Raw genomic sequence first — 22,387 nt, forward strand, 5'->3', positions numbered from 1 at the left:
ACTTCCACTGTCCTATCCTTGATTATCAAATAGTGATCCAAACAGCAGCCCTTTTTTAAACTCTTAGTTCGGATGACTGAATAGAGATCACTGGAAAGATTAAGCAATATTTCTCAGACTTTTTATGAGCCAATAATGCTCACAACAGCAGTCTTCAAGTGAAATCAGAATATGAACAGCAGCATTTAATACATGCTGCTTTTAATGGTCTGGAGTTTGCAGATAGCGACCGAAGAACTGCCCACATCTTGCCAACAGCTGCCCGCAATGTTTTCCCTGGGCCGTAGAGTTCAGACTGCTCTCATTTGTTGTCGGTTTCAGCATCTTGTGCAGGGAATCTTTAGTGTTTGTGACCAAGGCAAGTAACTGCAAGACTCCTCAACCAGTAGGACGAAAGAATCCTCATTGATTCACGCCGATCTGGATTTTGGCACAGAGGTGGGTTAGAGGGTGGAAAGCAGGCAAATTGCAGCTGCAGAGCAGTGTGCCAGTTACTTGACATGCTTTCCGGAAGTGGCTTCTCTGTGAAGATAACCACCCACCTCGTAGTGGCTGGCCGACAACTGGGCTTGTTAAGGAGGCAGTTGAAAGGAAGCTTCATTAGCAAGTAAATTTTAGCAGAGGTGTCAGGACTCCATGCTGAATTAGCACCTCATCCAAGCAGATGAGGTGGCTGCACAACAGGCATCTTTCGGTTAAAGCGGCATTTATTTAAAAATATGTCTAAAAGGAGGAATGATCAAGCACTAGCTCAGGCACAGCCACTAATCAACTATTTTTGAATAGGAGCTGTATGATTGGAACTGGTGACAGAGAGAGGGGGTCTTGGAGAATGTCTCTTTTGAAAAGGTGCAAAGGAGGTTTGACAGCTGAGGTCCTAGTGCCCGAGACTGTCTCTGATAATGGGGGCACATACTCAGGGATGTGCTGGAGCAATGAGAGGAGCAGCAGCTCCAGCAACAAAGACAGTCACATGATGCATATAGATGCAGCACTGGTCGAGGGGCAGCACGGACCAGAAGGCGATATCTACTGAATGGCTTGCACCAGCAGAAGATCAGCTTCCTGAGCATCTTAGAGCAGCAGTGACTTCGATGGCTTTGCCTATCTCGGCAGCTTGTGGCTGAGTTGTGCTCAGAAGGATCTTATGCCACAATGTTCAGGGGACAATCTATGCCAGTAGCTGATGGTGACCTTGAACGTTCTAGCGTCCGTGTCCTTTCAGATCTGGTCTACGTGGAATCTCCCAACCAGCTGGCCACAGCTGCACATTTTAGATGCCAGGTGCATCTGGCTTGGTTGCCTTTAGCACAGATGCAGCCAATCGGGCACGGAGAATTATGGAGTTTACCTCGATGGCTAGAATCCCTTGTGTGTAGATCATTATCACTTGTTGCCATCAAAGCCCATTAGTCTCAGGCATGGAGAAGTCATAAACAGGAATGGCTTCCACTCAGTAAATGTTGTGCCGGTGTCCAATCATCATGAACGCTTCTTTCAAATGTGTGTGAGGTTTTGTGGCAGCCGTCATCATTCATTCATTCTAAGGCAGTCACAAGTGCTTCAGCTGTTCATTTTGACACACAGCCTCCATGGATATCGCTTGTAGGTCAAGGGATATCCGATGAAAAGATGGCTGTTGACCCCAATGTGAAATGCTACAACTGAAGCACAAGAGCAATGTAACCACTGCCACCTCAGCACAAAGGGCCACTATTGAGGAGGCCATCAGCCTCCTAAAAGGCATTTCTGATGGGGTGCCCTGCAATGCACCTTCTCAAGGGTTTCCCCTTGTTGTGGTCTGCTGTGCTTTGAGAAGAGTGGAACTGGAGGAGGTCTCTGGGAAGAACATGGCCCTCATTGGAGGATGGGAACCTTGATGAGGATCAACTGGCGGCATTTCAAGACAGCCCAGAGATTGGATTTGTGTAGCGACACACTGACCACGGTGGCTGTGAAGCCTGGAATGCTATGATCCGGAAACAGTAAGAAGTCTCACATCACCAGGTTAAAATCCAACATGTTTATTTTAAATCACAAGATTTCAGAGCGCTGCTCCTTCATCAGGTGATGAAGGAGAAGTGCTCTGAAAGCTTCTGATTTCAGATAAACCTGTTGGACATTAACTGGGTGTTGTGAGACTTCTTACTGCGCCCACCCCAGTCCAGCGGCAGCATCTCCACATCATGATCTGGAAACGCGTCTCTTGAGCAGAGCAGGTCCTCCAATTGAAGACAGCATTCAGAAAAAATTAAATCAGACTACCAGTTTCTTCATAACAGCCCCACTCCATTATACAATGACAAATCCGTTACTCATGGGGTTTAGCATTTGTGTCATGAATGGACTTCTCCATTTTGATACTCTATTAGCATCCGCTTTGTATATGGCCCCTAAGGCCCAACATTTCCAGACCAGTAAACATCACTGGAGCTACTCTCCACCCACTGATGCGACTGCCCAGAGTGGTCCCTGCATCCAACCCCTCTCCTGCTCACATTTACTGTGATTCTCACCTCAAGCCACCCATCCCAAAGTCACTGGAGGACCCACTGATGTGTATTTCTGCTGGTAGAAGGTGGTTTCTCGGATTGCAAATTGTCCTCTGAGGCACCTTGGTCTCCACATTAGTTGATGCTGATCCTTCGGCATTGGCCTTGTGTAAGAGAGAAAACATTAGCGTCTCGCACTCCTTCCTCTTAGCAGGCGCTTCTGTAGACATCTTTCAATACATCATGTGGCATCTACTGGAAATGACCTCATAGTGTTGGAAGCTGTCTTGAAGTGCATCCATGGGGCATTCATTAAACTTTCACTCTCCTCTTTCACTGTTGCACAACAATCTGACTGTCATTGAATGCCTGCACTGTGGCAGCCTATCCAATTTCAATGAGCCTCCATGAGTGTCAATATTTCCAGGTTAGCCCCCCCCCCCCCTCCCCCCAATTCCCCATGAGCAATGATTCTAATGGGTGTTGTGTGCTCATTGCTCCTGCCATGTGAGGATGGAGAGGTCAGCTACACTTAATCTTCCCACTTGCCCATCATGATCTCCTGCCAGAAGTGATGCTCCTGTCATTGCATTTGGCCTGGGCTTACATTCCTTTTCTTCTTTCCTTTGAGGTTTTGCAATGGGAAATAACCTCCTCAATGTACCTAACCATTGCTTTCCTTGAAACTCTCCAGTGCAGGGGTGTGCTGTTCTTGCAAGATACTGCTGACAGCTTGGCTGTGCTTCATATGCACCTCGCCAGACCTCAAAGGTTCATTGAATCACTTGGTCCCAAGTCCAGCTAACCTTTATGGTGACCTCCAGCTTTACCTCCTTTTGTTTTCCTGGCAGCCCTCCTCCTGCCACAGTCTGGAAACAAAACTCTTTCCTCCTGGCTATTGCCCACAAGGAGGTATTGGTAATCCTTGGGCCTATCACAATAGATTACCATGTTACTAGTCTGAAAGTCTGTTCCCTCAGTGCTGATTCTCTCTGGCAGCTTGCACTTTGAATCTGGAAAGGGGCCTATTTAATGGAGCTATCTCCCACCTCCCTGCCTCCTGCTCACACCTGCTGTCTGTAATTGGATGAATATCGTAAAGGCAGACCTTTGATCACCACCCACAAAATGTTGACATTTAACGCACTCCGACCTCCAGTGGGAAGGGCCCGATATTGGGATGCTGACAAAACTAAGAAAATCCAGCACCGAGTCTACACCAGGAGGTATAAAGCATGATGTGGCTCATATTAAATTAGATTTAAATGACATACAGATGGCACAATAAATATTTGGAAATACAGATGGGATTAAGGGAAAGAGACAGGGCAAATGCAAAATTATGTATTTTTAAAATCTCCAGCAGAAATAATCTTCTGAAGGAACCAGACTCCACACTTTTAAAATATAATTTTTGGGGCCCTGGGAAAGTTGCCCATCGGTAATTATCACTTAACACACTGTGCGCTAATTCGTGAATGCACCAGATAACCTTTTTGGCCATTTTTAGTGGGAAAGTAGCCCTACATTCATTTATAATAATAATAATCTTACATTAACACTGCAATGAAGTTACTGTGAAAAGCCCCTAGTCGCCACATTCCGGCGCCTGTTCGGATATACGGAGGGAGAATTCAGAATGTCCAATTCACCTAACAGTACGTCTTTTGGGACCTGTGGGAGGAAACCGGAGCATCCATAGAAACCCACGTAGACACAGGGAGAACGTGCAGACTCCGCACAGACAGTGACCCAAGCTGGGAATCGAACTGGACCCTGGTGCTGTGAAGCACCAGTGCTAACCACTGTGCTACCGTGCTGCCCCCACTGTGCTACTGTGCCGTCCAGTGCAGAGATTATCAGCAAGGGCTACACCAGGCAGCATTTGGATGAATGGGGTATCTCTCCCAACAACTTCCAGATTTCTGTGTTTAACTGCTCATATGTGTCGTGTTAAGCACGTTGAGATAACACGAGCTGCAACTGGATGCAGCTATAACTCAAGTCGACTCCAGGCCTTGAGTTTAGTTCAACTTGATTTATTGAACCTGTCACACAGCTAGCACAGTTCTCTGTGAGTTTGACACTCTGCTAACCAAGCTGTGATTTCTCTATCTAGACTGAACCAGACTAGCTCTTCTCCACGTGCTGTATGCGTTACGTGATATGTACACTGGACTCACTCTGTAGATGTCCCTAGTGGAAAGAGGCGGAGTGTGAGCGCCTCGTGCCTTTAATAGTGGGAAATCATCTCCCAAGTGTTCTGCCTGCTGATTGGTTATGTCCTCTTCCCTGTGCTCATTAGCTGCCTGTCTGTATCTCATTAAGTGCCTGTCAGCATATCATGACATCTCTCCCTTTGAAAAGTTTTTCTGCAGCCTCTGTGAAGGCATTTACATGTGTAGGCCGAAAAACTAACATATTTACATGAGATGACAGTTTTTTTTTTAAATGTACATATGAGAACAGGTGTCTAATGTGCAAAAACAGAACATAGCAAACAAAACAATTGTTCATAAGTCCAGTCTCTGGGGTTGCGTCTGATCTGGGTCGACCGCCGGAGAGGTGGTGGCGGAGACAACGGCGCCTTGATGGGAGGGTTGCAGCCAGACTGATGGCCTTGTGGTTCGAGGTGTCAGGAGGTGGCATAATGACAGATGGAAACAACAAAGAATGTGGTTGCGGGCGGGCAACTGTGCGCAGGGCCCGTCTGTTGCGCCGCACAACAGAGCCATCAGCCATACGCACAACGTACAATCGAGCAATCGAGGAGCAGCCTGTCGGATAACAACGGCTGGAGCTGACCAGCCTCTGTCAGGCAGCTGGATCCGGACCGTATCCGCGGGGATAGCACAGGCAAATCGGTGGCATGAGCATCATAGCCCTGCATTTGTGGTCCCTGAGCTTCTGCACCTTCTGCAGCACCGTGGGGTGATCCAGATCAGGCAAGTGTATGGCTGGAAGAGTCGTCCGCAGGTCTCTGTTCATCTGGAGTTGAGCTGGTGACATGCCAGTGGACAGAGGGGTTGCCCTGTATGCGAGCAGCGCAAGGTTAACGTCAGAAGCAGAATCCGCAGACTTGCAGATGAGCTGCTTTACTATGTGCACCCCTTTTTCAACCTTCCCGTTGGACTGCGGGTAATGTGGGCTTGAAGTGACGTGATGAAACTGATATAACTGGGCAAATCTCGACCATTCCTGGCTGCTGAAGCAAGGACCGTTGTCACTCATGACAGTGAGGGGAATACCATTCCTGGAAAATGTCTCCTTACAGGCCTTGATGACGGTCCTGGACGTGAGGTCCGAGAGCTTCACAACCTCTGGGTAGTTGGAGAAGTAATCGATGATGAGCACATAGTCACGACCATTGCGTGAAAGAGGTCGATGCCCACCTTCGACCACGGGGAGGTCACAATCTCATGCTGCTGAAGCGTCTCCTTACCCTGTGCTGGCTGGAAGCATTGACACGTTGAGGACCATGTTTGAAATGTCCTGACTGATCCCAGGCCAGTAGACAGCTTGCCTGGCTCTGCGCCTGCACTTCTCGACACCCAGGTGCCCCTCGTGTATTTGCCTGAGTACCAAGCTCTGGAGACTGCGTGGAATGACAATGTGATCCAGCTTGAGGAGGATGCCATCAACCACCGTGAGGTCGTCCTTCACATTAAAGAATTGGGGGCACTGCCCTTCCTGCCAGCCATCGGTGAGGTGGCGCATGACGCGCTGCAGAAGCGGGTCCTTGGCGGTCTTGTCGCGAATGCGGATCACCTTTTCATCCGACGCGGGGAGGTTGCTGGCCCACAGCTGCACCTGTGATTCGATCTGCTGAACGAATGCCGGGGGCTGGCAGGCAAGGTAACGGAGCAGCACAAGGCATCCTCAATAATGAGCTCCTTGCCCGGTGTGTACACGAGCTCGAAGTCATACCGTCTGAGCCGGAGGAGAATGCGCTGCAGCCGGGGTGTCATGTCATTCAGGTCCTTGTGAATGATGTGGACCAGAGGCCTGTGGTCCGTTTCGATAGTGAACGTCGGCAGGCCGTACACATAATCGTGGAACTTGAGAATTCCAGTAAGCAGGCCCAGGCATTCCTTTTCGATCTGGGCGTACCGCTGCTCGGTGGGTGTCATCGTCCATGATGCGTAGGCAACCGGAGCCCAGGAGGAGATGTCAACGTGCTGGAGCAACACCGCGCCGATGTTGTCATAATATCCACTCATGTATATAATGAGATGCAGACAGGCAGTGATTGACACATAGGATGACCAGTAAGCATACAACACAACTAGCCAATCACCAGACAGGACACTACCACTATAAAGCCAGAGGGCACTAGGTTTCCCGCTCTCTCGGACCCAGCTACTGAGACAGTCAGAGTCCACGAGCTAGCAAGCACAAACACCATGTAAGTCTGGTCAGGCTGCTACAAGGTCACTAGTCAGATCAGTATAGTGTCAACCTACAGCTGAATATGTACAGCAGTTCATCTAGTTGAATAAAACCGTGTTGGATCTTCTCCTGTGTTAGACGTCTGTTTCTAACTTCCCTGCATCGAGTGCAGTCCACATCGAACCAACCTGCCTAACACATCAGATGCCGCCCTGGCTCGCATCTGTCGAGATCTTCGTTTCCCTGTCAGGATCAAAAAAAGCCAACAGAGGTGCAGTGGTGAGCTTGGCTTTCAGCTCCAACCACTCTGCTTGATGAGCTGCCTGCCACTCAAAGGCAGTGGATTTTTTTACCAGGTATCTGAGGGTCGTGGTGTGTGATGCCAGATTTGGGATAAACTTACCCAGGAAGTTCACCATCCCTAGGAAGCGCAGCACCGCCTTCTTATCTTCAGGGGTCTTCATGGCTTCGATGGCCTTGACCTTGTCTGTGTCCGGGCGCACACGCTGCTGAGGTATCTAGTCACCCAAGAACTTCAGTGTTGTCATGCCAAAAGAGCACTTTGCCCTGTTCAGCTTGAGGCCCTCCATCATCTGCTCCATGATTCTATGGAAGATCTCCGAGGCCGAAACAATGGCGAACGGCGTACGATTGTAGCAGTACCTGCCAAACGGTATGTTGAAGGTGCAGAGCCTTCTGCTGGACTCATCCAGCTGGATTTGCCAAAACACGTGTGATGCATCCAGCTTTGAAAAAACCAGGCGTGCGCCATCTCACTTGTCAGTTCCTCCTGCTTCGGGATGGGGTAGTGTTCCCGCATAATATTCTGGTTTAGATCCTTGGGATCAATACAGATGCGCAGCTCCCCTGACGGTTTCTTTACACTGACCATCGAGCTGACCCAGTCAGTCGGTTCTGTGACTTTGGAGATAATGCCCTGGTCCTGAAGATTCTTCAACTGCGCCTTCAGGCGCTCCTTCAGTGGAGCCGGGACCCAGCGTGGAGCGTGGACCACAAGCGTGACATCAGGCCGCAGCAGGATCTTGTAGCGATATGGCAGAGTGCTCATCCCGTCAAATACATCCGGATATTGAGCGAGGATGTCATCAATGCCGGCTTGAAGATCCACGTTGGGGGAGGTCATCGTGTCGACCTGCTGCACCAGGTTTAGCTGCTTGCATGCTGTGCGCTGAGCAGGGAGGCCCTGTCAGGCTTGACGATTTCAAACCTGTGCCTCGCATGAACGCTTCTTTTGGAGACAAGCAGATGGCAGGATCCCAGTGCTGTGATGGTATTGCCATCATAGTCCAGGAGCTGGCAGGCTGCTGGAAGGAGCTTGGGTGGCTTTTTGATGCGGTGGAAATCCGCCTGTGAAAGAAGATTGGCAGACGCATCTGTGTCCAGCTTGAACTGGATAGGGCACTGTTTAGCTTGCATCACCGCACGCCATTCGTCCGCAGAATCCACAGTGAGGATGGGCAGGCTTCGTGATGCTGTTGGCGAGGCATGTTCACGCGTGGCGATGATGCCCACATGGTAGGGGGACTCTGGGCAATCGTTCTCTGGATCCTTGATGCTGCCAGGATCAGAATCCTGTAAACCTTGCTGGACACTCCGAGCGCGCCTGCGTTGGAGTTGGGAGCGCTGGCCCTTGACTGGTGGTGCAGACCTGCACAAGGCTGCATAGTGTCCAGGCTTCCCGCAATTCAAACAGCGCCTGCTTCTTGCAGGGCAGTGTCTCTTTAAATGGGCGGTGCCACAGTTCGGACACGTCGTGACGTCGTAACTCTTCGTGCGTCATCGCACATGCGCAGTGCTGTCGGCCGACGTTCACACTTGCGCAGTGTGTTGATCGGCCGCTTCATTATCCCATTCGCATCACGCAACCGTGGGTCCCCGGGGAGAGCGCGCAAAATGGTCGCTTTCATCAGGGCTGAAGCGCTGCATCCGGGCGATGGCCTGTGCACTCACTGCCTCGTGGGAGGCAAGTTTCTCAGTTTCAGCTGATTTCTATTGGGAATACCGATTTTTGGCGTGCTCATGCACTGTACACGTTTCGTTCACGACTGACAGGGCCATATGTTTGATTTTCAAAAGCTGCTCCCTCAGCGGATCCGAGTGAACGCCAAAAACGATCTGGTCCCTGATCATGGAGTCAGCAATGTCACCAAAGTTGCAGGATAGCACTAGTAGACGGAGATTAGTTAGAAAGGAGTTGAAAGATTTGTCTTTACCTTGTAGGCATTGCTTAAAAATATAGCGCTCGAAGATTTCATTGGTGTCCACTTCACAATGACTGTCAAACTTGTCCAGAATAGTCTGATACTTCGTCTTGTCCTGGCCGTCGGCGAAGTTGAACGAGTTAAAGAGTTGGATGGCTTGATCCCCCGCAGTTGATTGGAGGAGCGGGATCTTCCTTGTATGAGATGCATCCTCGAGGTCTGAGGCTTCAGTGTACAGCAGAAACCTTTGCTTGAAGGTCCGCTAGTTGGCACTGAGATTGCCGGAGGTCCGCAGCAGTTGAGGAGGCTGGATCTTCTCCATGTTGCCGGGTTGTCTTTGCTGGTCATCACGGAACAGATTGAGGTAAACCACCTAGATATAGCAGACTACTGGTACCATGTCATGTTAAGCACGTTGAGATAACACGGGTTGCAACTGGATGCAGCTATAACTCAAGTAGACTCCAGACCTTGAGTTTAGTTCAACTTGATTTATTGAACCTGTCACACAGTTAGCACAGTTCTCTGTGAGTTCGACACTCTGCTAACCTAGCTGTGATTTCTCTATCTGGACTGAACCAGACTAGCTCTTCTCCACGTGCTGTATGCGTTACGTGATATGTACACTGGACTCACTCTGTAGATGTCCCTAGTGGAAAGAGGTGAAGTGCGAGTGCCTCGTGCCTTTTATAGTGGGGAACCACCTCCCAAGTGTTCTGCCTGCTGATTGGTCATGTCCTGTTCCCTGTGCTCATTAGCTGCCTGTCTGTATCTCATTAAGCGCCTGTCAGCATATCATGACAATATGCAAATACCACAAGTTGCAGTCCAATTTACCCATTCTAGCGGTGATCACAAAGATCTTTTAAATCCACCCGAGCAGGCTGTTAAGGGATCGATTTAATATCTCATCCAAAAGATGGTACCTCTAACTGTGCAAAATTTCCCTCAGTACTGCATTGGGGTGCCATCATAAATTTTTGTCCTCAAGCTCTGGAGTCGAATTTGAACCCGGAATCTTGTGACTCCGTGAGAATGAAACCGAGCCATAGTTGACACAGAAGGAGCGGGATTCAACGCCATACCTCCAAAGAGGCTGGAACTTTAATCCAGCACTTTACACTGCTCGGCCATATTACTAGCTACAGGCCTAATATCATGCTAATATGATATACATACTACACTAATATCATATAAAATATTTTATGTCCCTGAATGATATTTCAAATCCAAACTGTTCCTGTGTTGTGAAAATTGTACCATTTTTAAAAAGGTGCTCGCGGATCTAATTTTCCATCACACTGGATATAATAAAAACACCTATTGGCTGTATATTTTTTCAAAATTATTTTATAGAACCATCTGTCACCCACCCCTGCTTCATATTCCTTTGTGTTCTTTATGCTCATCTCAAAACATTTTCTGTCCAACAAGATGTTCCATTTTAGTAATCTCTTAATTTTTGAAATCTAGTGAAAAAGGATATATTGGTTAGCGATGGCCTTCCCTTCTTTGTGAAACAGGGAGCTAGATTATTGCTATCATTTCACTTTCCACTGCAGACTCTAATCTGTCTGAATTTACAACTTTTCCAGTTTTAAAACATTGTGAGCAGATGCCTTGAAATGGTGCTGTGTAATAGTCGTAATAGAACACTTTATGGGTTAGTCAAGTTCCTATCTCCTCATATACCTAAAGCATTAATGTGCATAAAATAAGTGAGCAAACACCTCAATTAAAGGAACAGGAATGGGATTTCAAATAAACACATTAACCACTCATTCATACTTGTTGCAGAGCTCAGTATGTAGTCCTGCGAAATTAACTGGCAAATATTCTGATAGATCTCAGTGGACAAAATGATGGAATAACTTTAAGACTATAATGTTGAATATGCAAGATAACTACCAACCCAAGAAAACTCAATGCACATAAGTAAGCTGTCCCCAAGATGGAGGAATGGGACAATTAAAATGGTAACAAGAGAAAAAACAATCTATAAGAATGACTTCAAGGAGTCAGAAAGAGAATTGTGGAAGGCATATGGATGTTTGCTAAAACAAATTAAACGACATACCTAAAGTACAGAATGAACTTAATAAATGGAGAGAGCAAAATAAATATTTCGTAATATAGATGGGATTAAGGGAAAGAGGCAAAAAAAGACAGAGAAAGGGTAAAAATATATATTTTTAAAAAAGATCTACAGTAGTAATATTCTTCCCAAGGAACACAACTCTACATATTTTAAATTAAAATTTGTGTTAAAAATAATGCCAATGTCATGAAAGCTACAGTGTATTGAGAGAGGAAGGTGAATTATCTATGTAAAAGTACCAATAAAATCGAAGGGGCACGATTTACTGGTCGTGTTGCGCTTGGCGCAGATCTGTGCGTGCCGGTTAGGTCACAGAAGAGGCCAAAATCAGGATCCACGCCGGGCGCTGATTTGCGATCTAACTTGCCCACTCCTGTTGGCGGGTTCCAGATCCACCCGGACGTGGCGAGGAACCGATTATCACCAATTGAGGGAAAGCTCCATCTCATTAATGAGATGGACTCCCCATCCAACGGCCTCCTGTGATCTAACCGGCTCCCCAGCGAGCGGTCACGCAGGCACTCTTTAGCACACCTATTTAAAAACAGGAAGCTCGTGCAATGGCTGCTGTGGGGACCAGAGGAAGTGAGCAGCCATTTTTGAAATTGGACATGCAGCCAGGAGCACTGGAGCTGCTGCCACAGAGCTCAAGGAGTGCCAGGCAAGTGTAGGTGAGGCTTGGGGAATTTGAGGGTCATGGGGTGGACGCCCTAAATGATTGTCAGTCTCTCCCCCTCTATAATCCCTTAAAGGTATAACAATATGGATGGTATTGTTTTTTTAAAATGAATTTAGAGTACCCAGTTATTTTTTTCCAATGAAGGGACAATTTAGCGTGATAAATCCACCTATCCTACACATCTTTTGTGTTGTGGGGGTGAAACCCACGCAAACACGGGGAGAATGTGCAAACTCCACACGGACAGTGACCCAGAGCCGGGATCGAACCTGGGACCTCGGCACCGAGAGACTGCTGTGCTAACCACTGGGCCATCGTGCTGCCCATCTGGATGGTATTATTAACCCCGCAGAGGCTGATGGCGGCCCAGGCAACCAGACGTCGGAGGAGGCCCGTCCCTCATAGGGGTTTCTTCCATCATCTCCCCCGGATCACCCCCCTTACCCCCTTTCCCCCATTGGCCATCCGCGCCCCCACTTCTCCAACTACCCTGTTCCACACTCCCAAGATCTGTGTTACATCACTCCAGGGTGTTGGGTCTGTGTTGGCATTGTCAGGTCATTATACAAGGCAGGAGAGTGATGATAAATCGCTGTGAGGTAAGCTCCGGTGTTCCTCAGTCTATACCAAAGTCTGACTCCTGTCATTCCGCTGACAGCGTGCGCACAGCCATCAGCTGCATGTGGTATGCATCGGAGGCTCCTGATCGAGGACCATTGTACCCGGGGGCACAATGTGTTGAGGTGCAGGCCGACCCGCTATGCGGAATAATATGACAGAGGCTTCACATGTCACAGGTGTAACACGTTTTAATTGTGCACATTCAAAACCCTAACTGTCTCTAGCCACCAGTGGTGGTGCCCCCCCCCCCCCCCCCCCCCTCCCCCATGCCACTCAGTGATCCTTAATCTTTGTGAACTTCTGTGCTCTCTGCTTCTACGTCTAGATGTGTCCCCAGGATGCACATTGGAGGTGGAGGCAGACTGCAGCCTTTGATGACCCTGGCGGGCCCCCTCTGGAGGGCCGGAGCGCCCCGGCCACCTTGTCACTGTTCAACCCTGTTCTGCCCGCTGACTTCAAGACACACCGGGGATAAGGAGGGGGGACTTGGAGGAACTGGAGACCACCATTGTCACCCTGGTGGAAGTCTCCGGGTCGACCTCCAGCGCATACTCCGCCCGGACAGTGCCGTTGGGCCTCTTAGGGCATCCAGGGGACAGAGTGGCAGCGGGAGTGAGCTCCGGGCCAGAGGCCCTTGCGTCATTCAGCCCTGCCGGTCATGGAACCTCCACATTGTCTGCACCATGATGCCAACACCCTCAGTTATTCTCCATAGTGACTGGGACATGTTCTGCAGTGCCTCAGCAATGTCCACCTGCGTCTGGGACACATCCCCAGCGACTGGGACACGTTCTGCAGTGCCTCGGCAATGTCCACCTGCGTCTGGGACACATCCCCAGCGACTGGGACACGTTCTGCAGTGCCTCGGCAATGTCCATCTGCATCTGGGACACATCCCCAGCGACTGGGACATGTTCTGCAGTGCCTCGGCAATGTCCACCTGTGCCTGGGACACATCCCCAGTGACTGGGACATTCTCTCGAGGCCCTCAGCTATGGCTGTCACTGCCTGAGCCATGCCTTGGAGACTGCGACTCATGGCCCTGTCATCGTACTCCAGGCTGTCCACTGGCAGTGTTGGTTTTGGTGCCCTGCGTTCTTAGCCTTTGAGATCCTCCAATCAGCTACGCAGTCACCAGAGTGTTGCTGACGTCCCCTCCTGAATCTCATGCACATGTCCTAGCGTGTGCATCAACTCCGGAATAACCTATTTCAGAGACTCAGCATCTGACAGGGATCCAGCTGAGGCCTGGGATCGAGCAGACTTCCGACTGCTGTCTCCCATGGATGTTCCTGCCTCTAACTGATGTGCATCAGCAACTCTGTGGTGCTCACCAGATTGTGCCCCAGAGGCCTGTCCATTAATGTCATCCATTGAGGTGTATGTCTTTGCACTGGCGGAGGGTGGGGATGATAGCTGTAACGCATCGATAGTGGCATCCTCCGAGGTCACCTGGTGAAGGTGGAGTGGCCAATCCATCTAACCTGCATATCTTTGGATGGGGGAGGAAACTGGAGCACCCGGAGGAAACCCACGCAGACACTGGGAGAATGTACAAACTCCACACAGACAGTGACCCAAGGCCGGAATTGAACCCGGGTCCCTGGTGTTGTGAGACCCAGTGCTAACCACTGTGCCACCCATTCTACCAATTTCTCTGACTATTTCATGATCATCATTGAGGGCCAGAACAATCTCAAAGTTCTCTCCCTAACTTAAACTCTCACTGTAATTTCCAGCCTCACCCTGATGCCAGGTGAAAGAATGTTATAACTATCTTGGGTTCGAACATTCGAAAGTTGACGCCCTTCCCTTCTCTTAGCTTCCCCACCCCACCTGTTTGTTGTTTGAATTCTCCATTTTCTCTCATTTGTCATCAATCTCCAACCTCTCCTTGTTTGCAAGCTAACTCTACCCAGATCTTTTGGAATATTAAAATCCCTTCAGCCCATCTCCCGTTCTGTTCACAGCGCCAAATCTGCTCATGTAAAAGTTACAACTAATTACACCTGCAGCATAGTCCCGAAAGACGTGCTGTTAGGTGAATTGGACATTCTGAAATCTCCCTCTAGGCGCCGGAATGTGGCGACTAGAGAATTTTCACAGTAACTTCATTGCAGTGGTATGTAAGCCTACTTGTGACAATAAAGATTATTATTATATTAACTTTGCTTGTCCTCTTGAGCACCTCTGCAGTTACTGATATGGCCAATTCTGTCATCTTCATCTGTTGTCTTTCCCCCTTGGCACTACCTTTTAATGGTTTCTTTGTGTATGTTCCAATTAAGCAAGTATATTTCCTTCACTGGCATGGTCTCCTCCGCATACACAAGGTTTGGGTTTTGAGCCCCAATTGATCCACTTCATCTCATTGGGGAGATGGTGGGGTAATGGTAATGTGACTAGATAATGTGACTAATCCTGCCAATACTCTGAGAACTTGGGATCAAATCCCACCATGGCAGCTGGTGGAATTTAAATTCAATAAATAAATCTGGAATAGAAAAGTAGTCTCAATATTGTTGAAGTTGTAAAAACCCAGCTCGTTCACTCATGCCCCTTAAGGAAGGAAATCCGTCATCCTACCTGGTCAGGCCAATGTGTGACTCCAGACCCATAGCAATGTGCTTAACTGCTCTCACAAGCCACTCAGTTCAAGGGCAATTAGGGATGAATATTAGGCATGCCTTGCTAACGACGCCCACTTCACATGAAAGGACTTTTAAAAAGCAAATTCTATTAATGCCACAAAAGTGGCAGTACGTACTATCACCTTGGATATCAACAAAGTCAAACACAAGTAGCACCAGACAGCATTAGTTCAGTCATACCTTTGGTGTGATCTCTGTCCAAAACAACTTCAGCTAAGTATTTAGTCACTGTGTCACATAAAAAAGTAACTATTGTGTAATTACTTCATTGTTATTTGTCAGTTTACAGGATACATTTGTGGTGTTAAGTCCACAAACATTACCTATTTATTTTATTGCAAGTAACTCATTTAATGTCAGTAATTTGATCTTGGTTGATTTCTCTGTCACTTTGGTTGTTTTACATTTCTCTTCAAATCACAATTTCAGTGAATATTAGAACTCAGTTTATTTCAAGAGATACTGTTGCAAGGTATCAAAATCTTTAAATATAAGTAACTCTATCCAAACTTGACCAGATTCATATCGTATTTCCTTTCTCTTCCAGCTTATTCAGTAAGGGAGCCAGAGGGATCAGGAAGGCGCTCGGTTTGAGGCCTGTTGAGACATCTAACTAGGGCAGCAGTGAGAAGGCCAGAATTCGATTTCCCCAGAAAAAGAGACGGGAAATCACTGACCTCCACTGGAAATGTCAGATGAGATCAGAATTGGACTTGGCTGTGAAGCCCCATTGTCAAATCGCCCATCAAAACCCACTGCTCAGCAGTAATGCCCCTGTGAGATGCCAGAAGGACCCGTAGAACTAGTTAAACTAATAAGTAGGACCTCAAAGGTAGTAATCACAGGATTGCTACCAGTGCCACGAGCTAGTCAGAGTAGGAATGTCAGGATAGAGAGGATGAATGCGTGGCTCGAGAGATGGTGCAAGAGGGAGCGATTCAAATTCCTGGGACATTGGAACCGGTTCTGGGGGAGGTGGGACCAGTACAAACCGGACGGTCTGCACCTGGGCAGGACTGGAACCGATGCCCTAGAGGGGGTGTTTTTTCGAGCTGTTGGGGAGAGTTTAAACTAATGTGGCAGGGGGATGGGAACCGATGCAGGAAGTTGGAAGGTAGTAAAACAGGGACAGAAATAAAAGGCAGTAAGGGGGAAAGTGTAAGGCAGAGAAGCCATAGTCAAAAATCAAAAAGGGTGACAGTACAAGGTACAGTGACTGAGGGGAGCTCAGTGAATAGGACCAGGAATACTAAAAGAAATAAAACGGGAAGTGAAAACATTAATGGTCAGCGACACGGCAGGTTGCTACATGAAGATATGGGTTCAACGACAAGGAAAATTAGGAGAAAGGCTAAGAGGAAATATAACTTAGGAGAGGTTACTGATCGAGGTGTTAAGATTCAGAACAGAGGTAAAATAGCCAACATAAGTGTACTTTACCTGAATGCTCGTAGTATTCGGAATAAGGTAAATGCGTTTGATGGCGCAAATCATCGTGAATGACTATGATTTAGTGGCCATTACTGAAACATGGTTAAAGGATGGTCACGACTGGGAGTTAAATATCCGAGGGTATCAAACTTTTCGGAACGACAGAGTGGATGGTAAGGGAGGTGGTGTAGCTCTGTTATTTAAGGATGACATCCGGACAACAGTAAGGAATGACATCGGTGCTATGGAGGATAAGGTTGAATCCATTTGGGAAGAAATCAGGAATAGTAAGGCGAAAAAGTCATTGATAGGAGTAATCTATAGGCCACCAAATAGTAACATTATGGTGGGGCAGGCAATAAACAAAGAAATAACTGATGCATGTAGAAATGGTACAGCAGTTATCATGGGGGATTTTAATCTACATGTCGATTGGTTTAACCAGGTCGGTCAAGGCAGCCTTGAGGAGGAGTTTATAGAATGTATCCGCGATAGTTTCCCAGAACAGTATGTAATGGAACCTACAAGGGAACAAGCGGTCCTAGATCTGGTCCTGTGTAATGAGACAGGATTGATTCAGGATCTCATAGTTAGGGATCCTCTCGGAAGGAGCGATCACAATATGGTGGAATTTAAAATACAGATGGAGGGTGAGAAGGTAAAATCAAGCACTAGTGTTTTGTGCTTAAACAAAGGAGATTACAATGGGATGAGAGAAGAACTAGCTAAGGTAGACTGGGAGCAAAGACTTTATGGTGAAACAGTTGAGGAACAGTGAAGAACCTTCCAAGTATTTTTCACAGTGCTCAGCAAAGGTTTATACCAACAAAAAGGAAGGACGGTAAAAAGAGGGAAAATCGACCGTGGATATCTAAGGAAATAAGGGAGAGTATCAAATTGAAGGAAAAAACATACAAAGTAGCAAAGATCAGTGAATCTTTAGGGGGCAACAGAAAGCTACTAAAAAAGCTATATAGAAGAGTAAGATAGATTATGAGAGTAAACTTGCTCAGAATATAAAAACAGATAGTAAAAGTTTCTACAAATACATAAAACAAAAAAGAGTGGCTAAGGTAAATATTGGTCCTTTAGAGGATGAGAAGGGAGATTTAATAATGGGAGATGAGGAAATGGCTGAGGAACTGAACAGGTTTTTTGGGTCGGTCTTCACAGTGGAAGACACAAATAACATGCCAGTGACTGATGGAAATGAGGCTATGACAGGTGAGGACCTTGAGATGATTGTTATCACCAAGGAGGTAGTGATGGGCAAGCTAATGGGGCTAAAAGTAGACAAGTCTCCTGGACCTGATGGAATGCATCCCAGAGTGCTAAAAGAGATGGCTAGGGAAATTGCAAATGCACTAGTGATAATTTACCAAAATTCACTAGACTCTGGGATGGTCCCGGTGGATTGGAAATTAGCAAACGTGACACCACTGTTTAAAAAAGGTGGTAGGCAGAAAGCGGGTAATTATAGGCCAGTGAGCTTAACTTCGGTAGTAGGGAAGATGCTGGAATCTATCAGCAAGGAAGAAATAGCGAGGCATCTGGATGGAAATTGTCCCATTGGGCAGACGCAGCATGGGTTCATAAAGGGCAGGTCATGCCTAACTAATTTAGTGGAATTTTTTGAGGACATTAACAGTGCGGTAGATAACGGGGAGCCAATGGATGTGGTGTATCTGGATTTCCAGAAAGCCTTTGACAAGGTGCCACACAAAAGGTTGCTGCATAAGATAAAGATGCATGGCATTAAGGGGAAAGTAGTAGCATGGATAGAGGATTGGTTAATTAATAGAAAGCAAAGAGTGGGGTTTAATGGGTGTTTCTCTGGTTGGCAATCAGTAGCTAGTGGTGTCCCTCAGGGATCAGTGTTGGGCCCACAACTGTTCACAATTTACATAGATGATTTGGAGTTGGGGACCAAGGGCAATGTGTCCAAGTTTACAGACGACACTAAGATAAGTGGTAAAGCAAAAAGTGCAGAGGATACTGGAAGTCAGCAGAGGGATTTGGATATGCTAAGTGAATTGACTAGGGTCTGGCAGATGGAATACAATGTTGACAAATGTGAGGTTATCCATTTTGGTAGGAATAACAGCAAAAGGGATTATTATTTAAATGATAAAATATTAAAACATGCTGCTGTGCAGAGAGACCTGGGTGTGCTAGTGCATGAGTCGCAAAAAGTTGGTTTACAGGTGCAACAGGTGATTAAGAAGGCAAATGGAATTTTGTCCTTCATTGCTAGAGGGATGGAGTTTAAGACTGGGGAGGTTCTGCTGCAATTGTATAAAGTGTTAGTGAGGCCACACCTGGAGTACTGTGTTCAGTTTTGGTCTCCTTACTTGAGAAAGGACGTACTGGCACTGGAGGGTGTGCAGAGGAGATTCACTAGGTTAATCCCAGAGCTGAAGGGGTTGGATTACGAGGAGAGGTTGCGTAGACTGGGACTTTACTCGTTGGAATTTAGAAGGATGAGGGGGGATCTTATAGAAACATATAAGATTATGAAGGGAATAGACAGAATAGATGCGGGCAGGTTGTTTCCACTGGCGGGTGAAAGCAGAACTAGGGGGCATAGCCTCAAAATAAGGCGAAGAAGATTTAGGACTGAGTTTAGGAGAAACTTCTTCACCCAAAGGGTTGTGAATCTATGGAATTCCTTGCCCATTGAAGCAATAGAGGCTCCTTCATTAAATGTTTTTAAGATAAAGATAGATAGTTTTTTGAAGAATAAAGGGATTAAGGGTTATGGTGTTCGGGCCGGAAAGTGGAGCTGAGTCCACAAAAGATCAGCCATGATCTCATTGAATGGTGAAGCAGGCTCGAGGGGCCAGATGGCCTACTCCTGTTCCTAGTTCTTATGTTCTTATGTATCCAGCATGGATTCAGTGGTTGTAGGAGAGAAGGGAGGGAGGAAATTGACGAAACAAGACCCCTTTCTTGAGAATTATCAAGAGTTCACTTGCATTGGGATGGCAGTGAAACGAAAAAATACACTAATTCAAAGTGGTTTGCATCCTCAAATTAAATTTATCAAATGATTACAGCACAAAAGGACGTCATTCAACCATAATGTTCATGCTGTTCTTTGCATGAGCAAATCAGCTTGTCCTACTCCCCTGCATTTTCCCTGTTGCCCTGCACATTTTTTTCTCCAGATAATTATCCAATTCCCCTTTGAATGACGGCACTGAAGAGGGAATTGGGTTATAATCTGAGAAAGGAGCAATGCACAGGGCTACAGAGAAAAGGCCGGAAAGTGGCACATGGTAAATTGCTCCTTTGGAGATTTGGCACGGACATGACATGCTGCATGGCTTCCTTCTATGCGGTAACCTTTCTGCGATTCTGTCAGAAACACAATTTGAATCTACTTCCACCACGTCCTCTGTACATTCCAGATCTTCGCCACATACTGCATGAAAAAGGTTTTCCCTGATGTCACCTTTGATTATTTGCTATTCACCTTAAATTGGTGTCATAGAGATTTACACCATGAAGATAGGTCGTTCGGCCCAATTGTCCTTGCCGCTCAGTTTTTACCATTAGGCTAGTCCCGAATGCCCGCAGTTGGCCCATATCCCTCTATACCCATCTTTCCCATGTAATTGTCTAAATGCTTTTAAAAGACAAAATTGTACCCGCCTCTACTACTGCCTCTGGCAGCTCGTTTCAGACACTCACCACCCTCTATGTGAAAAAACTGCCCCTCTGGATCCTTTTGTATCTCTTCCCCCTCGCCTTGAGCCTATGCCCTCTAGTTTTAGACTCCCCTACCTTTGGGAAAAGATGTTGACTCTCTACCTTATCTATGCCCCTCTTTATTTTAGAGATCTCTAAGTTTACCCCTAAACCTCCTACGCTCCAGGGAAAAAAGTCCCAGTCTATCCAGCCTCTCCTTATAACTCAAACCATCAAGTCCCGGTAGCACCCTAGTAAATCTTTTCTGCACTCTTTCTAGTTTAATAATATCCTTTCTAACATAGGGTGACCAGAACTGTACACAGTATTCCAAGTGCGGCCTTACTAATGTCTTGTACAACTGCAGCAAGATGTTACAACTCCTTCTGTCAATGGGAACAGGTTCTCCCCATCTACTCTAGCCAGACCCCTCATGATTTTGAACACCTCCATCAAATTTCCTTTAAACTTCTTTTCTCGGGGGACAGCACGGTGGTGTAGTGGTTTGCACTGCTGCCTCATGGCGCCGACGTCCCAGGTTTGATCCCGGCTCTGGATCACTGTCCGTGTGGAGTTTGCACATTCTTCCCGTGTTTGCGTGGGTTTCGTCCCCACAACCCAAAGATGTGCAGGGGAGGTGGATTGGCCACGCTAAATTGCCCCTTAATTGGAAAAAATGAATTGGACACTCTAAATTTATTTTTAAAATGTTATAAAACTTCTTATCTCAGGAGAACAGTCCTATCTTTTCCAACCTATCCACATAACTAAAGTCCCTCATCCCTGAAGCCATTCTCATAAATCTTTTCTGCATCCTCTCTAATGTTTTACATCCTGTCTTAAAGTGCGGTGCTCAGAATTGGCGCATTTACACCAACGTAAAATGCGACTTTGCAGTTCATGCAATATTTTCCACTCTTGCCGCCAAATCCGCCCAATCCGAACTGGCGGAACCAGAAAATCCCACCCATGTTCACCCATCACTCCAATGCTCACTGACCTACTTTGGCTCCTGGTTAAGCAAGAACTCAGTTTTAAAATTTGCATTTTTGTGTTAAAAGTCCTCCATGGCCTCACCACTTCTTATCTCTTTAATCTCCTCCAGCCCCACAATCTCATGAGATAGAGCGTTCCTCCAGTTCTGGCCCTTGAGCACGCCTGGTTGCAGCTGTTGCCAGGCAGGCCTGCTTGAGGCACTGAACCATTGAGCGGCTGATGGGAAGACACTTCCCTACCGCCTCTGGGGCCTGCAGGCCAACTGGAAATTTTCAGCCAATCTCTGACAATAGGGCTTCATTGCCTTGCAGCCTCTCCCACCCCACCCCAATTTTACCTTGGGAAAAATGATCCGGAAATGGGATGGTGCCAGGAATTCCCGCTTGGCTGTCTGTCTATGCGCTTGACCAAGTCACTTCACAGGAACGGGAGTTGACATAAATTGACCCCTAGTCAAAGGAGGGGACATTATGCTGATGAAAGCTTGGTGAAAGAGGCACAGTAGGTTTTAAGGAGCATTTTAAATGATGAGAGAGAGGTATGGAGGTAATTCCAGAATTTAGAGTCTGAACAGCTGAAGGCATAGCTACCAACGAGGGGACGAAAAAAATAATCGGACTGTACAAGAGGCCGAAATTGGAAGAACACACAGTTGCCAGAGGACTGCAGGGATGTTCGAGGTTACAGGCTCGGGAGGGGTTTATACAAAGCAATGGTAAATTTAAATTTGAGGCTGTTTAACTGTTTTGTTAAATGTTTCTAGATCTGCTTTTTACCTTTCTTAAATTGATTTGCACTTTCTGCTTGCAGAGTTACAGCTGAAGTGAAGTATAATCCGACAAATACAATTGTATGCAAGGCACAGGGAGAATGGAATGGAACACTTGAATTCACGTACAGTAATGGGGAAACAAAAGTAATTGATACGACCAAACTTCCAGTAATAAGAAAGAAAATACGACCCATCAAAAAGCAAGGATTGTTTGAATCTAGGTGTGTTGAAACTGAGCTTTTATAAATTTAGTGAAGCTGCTGAGTCACGTTTGGCCTTTCAGGCATCAGAAGCGGGTAGCCCACAAGTGTTGCATGTTTGAACTGCTAACTAGTTCTCATATTTA

General features: G+C 46.9%; 1 protein-coding gene across 1 annotated transcript in view; it reads left to right on the forward strand.

Moving 5' to 3' along the window:
* LOC140425459 (oxysterol-binding protein-related protein 10-like) overlaps nucleotides 1-22,387 on the forward strand; it is a 349,560-nt gene that overhangs the window by 297,116 nt on the left and 30,057 nt on the right. The window contains exon 10 of the mRNA XM_072509757.1: nucleotides 22,080-22,262. Coding sequence (XP_072365858.1) covers nucleotides 22,080-22,262 — 183 coding nt within the window. The remainder of the gene's footprint in view (nucleotides 1-22,079; nucleotides 22,263-22,387) is intronic.

This window comes from Scyliorhinus torazame, chromosome 6 (genome assembly GCF_047496885.1).
Source record: "Scyliorhinus torazame isolate Kashiwa2021f chromosome 6, sScyTor2.1, whole genome shotgun sequence".
Classification (NCBI taxonomy): Eukaryota; Metazoa; Chordata; class Chondrichthyes; order Carcharhiniformes; family Scyliorhinidae; genus Scyliorhinus; species Scyliorhinus torazame.